Genomic DNA, 8,325 nt, shown 5'->3' with positions numbered 1-8,325 from the left:
TTTATTGAGAAGTGTTCTCTTCAGCTGCAGATGGAGAGACACTGGTAAGGGACCGTCTACAAAGTGGAAGCTCCGAGAAAAGCCATTCTGTAAAAGTCATTATACCATGGTCTGGGTAAATACTCGATTCTGATTGGCTGCTGGGTGTGCATTAAAAAGTGATAATGCACAGTAATAACGCACACCTAAAAAAGAAGTTCCGGTCACACAGACCAAACGTTCGATATCACTGCGCAGGCTTCTTTAAAACACATTTTTCCTTCATCGTCTGGACAAAACAAGCAGTAATGGATGAACTTTCTCTCTGAACTGATGCTTTATTTAACTTATTGTAGCGACCAGCATTTATATTCCTCTCCTTTTGTAAGGTAAATTAATATTGACAAATTGGTTATTCTCCTTCTAATAAAACACCACTCGACATGAAAGGTGTAGTCTTCTGTTTCACCACAAGAGGGAGTTTCTGCTTTAGAGCAGCTCAGAAGAGCGAACCTGCCGTAAAATGAAACACCGACAGAAGCTGATTGTGTTCTGTTTATATTCTAGCTGCTCACTGAAGGATTAACGTCAGAAAAGATGAAAAATATCCTAGTTTGTCCGGGTCTTTCTTTCAAAACAGCGACACTTTACCGCTGCGGCTGAGGTCTGTAACGGCTTCAGGCTTCATGCCGTGTTCCATTTCCCTGTGACAACAAACCGCATCACGGATCAAATAGTCCGCTTTGTGTGAAAAAAACGAGCTAAACCAAAGAAATAACAAGAATAAAGTACTAAATAATGATTGAATGTTTATTTATTTTGTAAATGACCATTGTATAAGCGGGATAATACCCTCCGAAGAGTGCATTATGAGAAATTAACGCACTTCACGTCGCGTCGGACGGTTTAGGCCTCCGCGTCCTGCGTTAATTTCTCATAACGCACACTTCGTCGGGTATTATCCCTTACATAATCTCTCAAAAACAAGTAAATGTTGGTTTTTATGTGAACTAATGATGGAGATTCATCACCATATTCATGCCAGAATAAAGAATTTGGAAAAATACTTAAAAAAAATTAATAAAATAATCAATTTTTAATAGATGCAGTTCATGAAACATAAAAAATAAGCTCAATAGCTCTTTGAATATTGCAGCTACACTCACCAAACTTTCTGCAATGACTAATCATAAGACCATTGTTCTACTACACCAAAGATTGTGGCAGAAATTTTCTTTATTCGTTTATTTTCAGATTTTTTTTCACATTTGGTCTAAAATGCGTAATAGCTCTGAGGATGTTGGAATACAGTCACCAAACTTTCTGCAATGACTAATGATGAGCTCACTGTCTGACTACAACAAAGATTATGGCAGAAAATGACTGTCAGATTTTTTTTGTTTGAATATGGATCAAATTTGGCCTGAAATCCTCGATAGCTCTAAAGATATATAAGATAGTCACCAAACGTTCTGTACTGACTAACTATGACTTGTGAGTAATTTATGTCGAAGTCCCAGGCTATACCAGCACAAAGAAAGAGATCAAAGGAACAGATACATCTGTTGTAGGAAGCTCAAGATAAAATCCCTTTCCTCTTTTTGCTAATCCCTTCCCCTATTACCACCATGACCTTCACACAAAGCTGGTGACCCTTGATACATTTGATAAAGCTCTGGAGGGAAACTGTGTCATCTGATGAAGGGGAGCTCACCACTGGAGGTGTTGGAGGTGTCACCACTGGTGCCACGAGAAGCCCCCACTCCACCCACCACCCCCTCTACTATCGTCTCTGTTTGTGTGGTGGTTAGCTTTGGCTGATGAAGCAGCGAGACATGCAGCCATTTTCAAACGGATCCAGACAGAACTGGAGGATAAAACTGCTGGTCTACAGCAGCAACAGAACCTTTAATAAAAGTGTTGATTTAAAGACAGAGCTGTTGTTACACACTGATGCTAGCATTCTACAATGCTAGCTGCTACTGCTAACGAGCTGCAGCAGCAGTAATTCATAGGACATTTATAAAAGCTGTATTTTATAAATGTAATAATAGGCATGAATCCACTTTGTATGACCTTTATTAGTAAACTGTAGCATTACAGAGTCGCTGTTGAGCTAAAAAAAGTTTCTCGTGAGAGAGTTGAATCTTTAGTGTCAGTGAAATGATGGCAATAACTCTAAACATTAAAATGTTTTCAAGTTCTTTGTGTGATAATTTCATATAAAATTAAATCACCTGGAGGGAGAATTAAGAAAGAGCATTTTCATTCAATTTGCCTTTCGCTAAATCTGTTCTTTCTATGCATGTTTTGAGTTTAAAGTTAGATGACAATAAAGACGTGTTCATGCTGTTTAGGAATTTATATTTAACATAATACTTTTTTAAAATATAACTCTTGTAGTTTTTCTTTGTAAAATAATGGAATAATTTGTCCAGTAAAATATCATGTTTAGACTTTTTTAATCTACTGAGTCAAAAACTAGATTTTGTTCTCTGGGGTTGTGACTTCAAACTTAGAGCATCAAACCACAAACAGCAAAATCAGTTTGAAAGCTGTTGCTACCAAAAATGTCCAGTGAATGATTGGATCCTTTTTCTTTATGAGATGCTTAAGCTAGTGGTAGCTCACAAAACACCTGCTGTATTGTTCTACAAACATTTTATAGCTTGTATTTAGTTGCACTTCAAGAAAATCTCCATAGGAGATGTGAAAATAAAATAGCTGTTGTTAAAAATATTCTGTCGTTCGTAACTTCTGTTAAAAAAAGTAAAAGGAGGGTAAAAAAATTGATTAAAATTGAATTTGGAATGAAAATCTGGGATTAGATGTTTTGGCCATATTGCCCAGCCCTAAGTCATAGAGTTTTTTAAAAATCTGATCAAATTCCATCTCATATAAATCAGTCATCTTACATTCATTATTGACATATAAACCTTCCACCAGAGGCAATGTGGGGTTTAGTGTCTTGCTCTAGGACAGTGTTTTTCAACCTTTTTTGAGCCAAGGTACACTTTTACATGAAAAAAATCCTGTGGCACACTATCATTAAACAGGTAAAAAAAAAAAACAGGTAAAAAAAATGTTAGTCTGTATTGATGTACAGTCCCTCCACAATCAAGTGTACATTTTCTTTAAATAATCAGGAAGCGTCATTGCAGTGCAGAGGTGCTGTCACTTTAACCCAGTGTTTCTCAATTCTCTTACACCCCCATGAACAATAATATTATTATTCCAAACTATCCAGTGTTAAATCGGGGCCGTTTGGATAAACACAGAGCTGATACCATAGTGATGGTAAATGTTTTAGATATGTGAAAATGTTTAATTTCCCGCGGCACACCAGACCATCTCTCACGGCACACTAGTGTGCCGCGGCACACTGGTTGAAAAACACTGCTCTAGGACACTTTGACACATGCAAGGTGGGAACCTAACCCAAAATCTTCTGATCAGGAGTCAACCACTCTACCACTACACCACAGCCACCCCTCACATGAGTCTTTGAAATGTTCACTTTGTCACTTTGTACATTTTCCCAAAATCAGACAGAGTAGACATTAATTCTATAAATGATGGTTCTGGATTCTCCAGAAACACCAAAACATCATCATCATCTGCAGATGTTTGAAGAGAACAAGCAGCTGCAGGAAGATGCTGCTGCAGATCTGATTCAGAATGTGGACATTTCTGCTCACCGATTCATGAAGATCATTTCTGTCAGACAATCGATCTATGACAGCAACACAGATGCTGCAACTCAATTCAAGCTTTCTCCAACATGAAGAACTCATCAATCAACAGCCTTCAGCATGAAGATGGTCACCATGCAGCAGGAGAACATCTTCCTCATGTCTGCACTTTAGTGTCAACACAACTTTGTCATCATATTGACATGAACAAAACTCAAACATGGATTCTTACTTCAGAGTCTGAAGTCTGTAGTCTGGACTCTCCAGAAAACCAGACAAATGAGGAAATCCTGAATCCTGCAGGTCTCTGTTCCACCTGAGATCAAGTTCTGTCAGATTGGACGGGTTGGACTTTAGCGCTGAGATCAGAGGTTTCCAGATGTTCTTTGACAAACTGCAGTCCATCAACCTGAAAATAGACAGAAATGTGTGTTCAGGAACAGTGATGGAAGCTGGAGTTCTGGGAACTTGGCAAATTCAATCAGGTGGGACCCGTCCTGATAAGAGACGGACAGATTAAATATTCAGTTTAAATTTTGGGCTGAAAAATGGTGTCGACCCGTAAAGGAAAAATCATTACGCCTTGGTGGAGGGGGCTCTGTTTATCAAATCATTTGTCTTTGAACACAAAAACATGATGGCAAACAAAAATGCAAACTAACTTAAACTAACTTAAAGTAAAGTTGACTTGTGACTTAAGTCTGGCTTTGTCAAGAATGACTCTGAAAGATTTCTATATTATAAGTCCAATGAACCGGGCCAGCTGTAAATTCATCTTTGTTTATTCTTTGTGCAAAAAGGAGAGAGCCAACAGCAGAAAACAATGTTCAGAAAAGTCTCTGTCCAGGCGTTCTGCTCGGTCTCTGAACATTCCAGACACACAGGCACTCTTATAGAAACACATAGGAATTCCATACATGGGCATAACGTAGCAGTGAGCTAAGCTGTTGCTAGGCAAAGAAAGTCAGTTCTTCAGGAGATGGGATAGGATGTCACGGGATGTTTAAACTAATCCATATAAAGAGTTGTTTTTGAGCACAGAACTTGGACAAAGAAATTCCAGAAGCTTGCTGGACACACAGACAGGTGCACACAGACATCCTTCATACTTTGGCGGAATATGCTTCAGAAAATATTTTCAAGGCACACACACACATAATTTTGTAAATATTTACAACAGGCTTTAACTTGAATAACTTGGGACTTGACTTAGACTTTAGCCCTCTAATTCAGAAAGACTTGTTATTTCCCACAAGGATTAAAACGTATATCGACAAAGCCAGAGCTGTGGTCTCTCTGTTTGTGTTTGTTTACATATGTGTGTGATGTCAGAACAACATCCAATCAAATAAGGGCCACTGTGGTTTGATCCAAAAGTCCAACCAATCAAATTGATAAAGGAGCGGTACGTAAAAAGTGCCTATTTGAGCTGGAATTTATTGAAGACAGAACACAACTGGAACATATACGGTGTTCTGCATCTAAAATGAAAGTTTTTTGTGCTGATAATCACTGGATAAGGGGAGAAATTGAAAGTTGTGTTAGTCTGGAGCTGTCAGAGCAGATTCTTATTGGAGGGAGCTGTTGACATAGATCTTACATCAGCACATTTCCAACCGCTCGTTTTCGTGGGTATGGGAGGGGCTGCTGCAGACAGTGCAGGTTTTTAGAGGATTACTCTTAAATGCATGAAGGATCAAAATGGAACTTTGGGGTCCTTTATAGTGAGGAATGAACAGTAAAATGCATTTAAAACCTCAAAAAGTAGAATTTTCATGGTAGAGCCCCTTTAAAGTCACTTAAAAACTCCTTCGTTTGCACCTGACCTGTAACTCTTACGTTTGAGCTTGTGTTAGTTCTCATTTAATACTTGCTGCTTTGCTTTTTTAATTTACTGCTTTAACGGTTTTAGTCTGCATTTGTGGGCATGTATGCGTTTGCATTCTAGTGCTTCACCTTCCAATATGAGATGTATACTCATGATAACAGTATTTGTCCATTGATCTGTTCTATAAATGAATTTTACATGATTCTAATCAATTCGTTCTTGAATATAGGTCTACTCAAAATCTCTATTTTGCCCAATTTTTATCTTTTATGTTTATAAAATGATACTGATATGAGATATGAAAAGCAATCAGCCGTTGGTAAGTATGTTGGGTTCATATGTTTTCAAATCTGAGTCTGAAATAGTCTAATCAGCCACAAATGTAACTGTACATCACTGCTCTGTAGTGAGGGGATGTGATATCCAGACTTACTCTGGTTCTTTTCCAACTGCAGGTTACCAGAATTACAAACATGGTGAACTGGATTTTTGCTACAGAGAAATAATTTTTTGATTTTTGAAGTGGGGATGCAAGAACTCTGAGGCATTTTAACTAGGGATGTATTGATCAGGTGGCCAAATTTTGATTTTGTGTATTTGTCAGAAAGTACACTGCTTTTGTTTACAACTCATTGTGTTTTGTTGTTATGGCTTCTTTGATAACCTCAACAAGCCAGTGGACTGTAATTGTGAATTATTCTATGGCTTAAATCTGGCATATTTACATATGATTTTAAATGTACATTAATATGTAAAATCCCTTTCTTATATAAAGATCTATTTATTTAAAATCTTCCAGTGAAACATCAGAAAGTTCTTCACCTGAAACCTTCTTCTCATCCTTCAGGGAGTTCAGCTCATTTACTGACCTCAGAGTTTGCAGTCTGCAGTCTGGCAGCTCTAGAAAACTACACAGATGAAGAAACCCTGAATCCTTGAAGTTCTTGTTCCAACTCAGGTCCAGTTCTGTCAGGTTGGATGGGTTGGACTTCAAAGATGCGACCAGAACTTCACAGCTGATTTCTGACAAACTGCAGTTCATCAACCTGAAAGCAGACAGAAAAGTGTGTTCTAGAGCAGTGATAACAGCTGGAGTTCCAACTTGCTTTGGGCTCAGAGAAACTTTCAGGAGCAGGACTGAACCAGTTTCTACCTTCAAAACTAGCCTTAAAACATTCCTCTTTGGACAGGCGTTCTGCCAGGCTAGCTAGTAATCAGAGAATATTCCCTCTCCTGTGGTCCTTGTGAGGCTAGATTAATAAATTAATATTGATGCGTTTAAATATAAATTTAGATTTTCTATCATGGTTATTATTCAGATCAGCTCTGGGGTTCTGTTCTCTATTCTCATCTACTTCTCCTCTCTTCTATTCTTTATTATTTATTGTATTTAGTTCTCCATGCTTTTGTTGGTGCAGTTCCATTCACATGTTGTTCTTCTTTCCCACTCTCCTCTGGGGAGCGGGAGAGATTTCAGATCCCCGGTGGATCGCCCACGCTCCCACTCTTGGCCGTGGACCACGCCCCCGACACCATCCTGCATCTCTGAGTGAGAGTGATTCCTGCTGGGTCGTCTGTCCTCCTGGTCGTGGACTGCACTTCTGCTTCATCTTGACTACGGACTTCATCATCACATGTCCCTCAGCCTTATCTGCATGAACTCTTAGATACGTAGTTGTAGAAGCTAATTTTTCTTTAACTGTTCTGGTATCGCCTGTCCGTCCTGGGATAGGATCTCTCCCTCATGTGGGAATCCCTAAGGTTTCTTCTTTTTTCCTGACTCAGGTTTTTTTAGGAGTTTTTCCTTACCGGGAGGGAGGGTCTAAGGGCAGGGATAACCAGTTTATGTAGTCTGTTTAGTTTTTAACAATTGTTCATATTTTGAAGCCCAATGAGGCAAATTTCTTTGTGATTTTGGGCTATATAAATAAAATTGAATTGAATTGAATTGAACCAGAAACACCTTCAGATCAGCAAGAAGCTCAGTAGTTTGTATCTAAGATGAATGGTCTGTATGACAAAAGTTTCAACTGATGTTTTAAGAAACTGGCTTTTTTACAGCTGAAGTTTTTTTCCACATCAACCCTGTCCCCAGAGCACATCAGAACAAACCTGCTTATGATTTTCATTCTTCTTGTCGTTTAAAAATGTTAAGTTTAGTTATTGAGTGGAACTACAAACATAGTGCTTCTTTTGACTCCTTTAGTCCCACCCCCAGTCTTGTATAAAACTACCTGCAGAGGTTCTTCTATCTAACCCACCAAAGATTTTGTCTTTAGAAGCATACGGACTGAGAACCTAAAGCCGACCTAAACACTATGTGAAATGAAAGATCTGGTGCTGATCAAAGCTCAGTAAATAAGCACCAGAACCAGGTCTGTGGGAAAAACCTGTCAGTCCACCATAGTTTGACTTCCTCACACATTTTCATAAGGAGCTGCTGCTCTATGGGTCTGAAATATGCTGCAATCGTTTGTCCATTTAAATCTGCAGTTCTGTGATTGATTCGTGTTTTCTTTCAAAGAACACAGAGAACATGAACTTATCCCAGAAATCTACACCTGGATGGACTTAGGTTCACCTTTTTAGTTTGGTGTGAAAACCCCAGGATAACATTTGTAACCATCAGGTAAAGAAAAAAACTGGATTTTTAACTCTAGCATCTATTGTTTCTTCTTTACTGACATCTATCTGACACTTTCTTCTGAAACAGAGAAAAACAGAGAGAACCCGGAAAAACAGTTGAATGAAATCTGACCTGAGACTCTCCAGTTTACAGTCTGGACTCTCCAGTCCAGCAGACAGCAGCTTCACTCCTGAATCCTG

At 38.6% G+C, this 8,325-nt stretch overlaps 1 protein-coding gene across 1 annotated transcript in view; it reads right to left on the bottom strand.

Annotated features, from left to right (window-relative positions):
• Positions 1–3,827: 3,827 nt before the first annotated feature.
• Positions 3,828–8,325, bottom strand: part of LOC118600127 (NACHT, LRR and PYD domains-containing protein 12-like) — a 5,407-nt gene continuing 909 nt past the window's right edge. Inside the window, exons 2-4 of the mRNA XM_036216904.1 lie at positions 8,258–8,322; positions 6,369–6,545; positions 3,828–4,080 (exon numbers count right to left, since the gene is read on the bottom strand). Of these exons, the coding sequence (XP_036072797.1) occupies positions 3,900–4,080; positions 6,369–6,545; positions 8,258–8,322 (423 nt within the window). The 3' untranslated portion in view covers positions 3,828–3,899. The remainder of the gene's footprint in view (positions 4,081–6,368; positions 6,546–8,257; positions 8,323–8,325) is intronic.

Source organism: Oryzias melastigma, linkage group LG18, assembly GCF_002922805.2.
Source record: "Oryzias melastigma strain HK-1 linkage group LG18, ASM292280v2, whole genome shotgun sequence".
Lineage (NCBI taxonomy): Eukaryota > Metazoa > Chordata > Actinopteri > Beloniformes > Adrianichthyidae > Oryzias > Oryzias melastigma.
The sequence above is the reverse complement of the archived record's forward strand: the minus strand, read 5'-3'. Positions and strand labels throughout refer to the sequence as shown.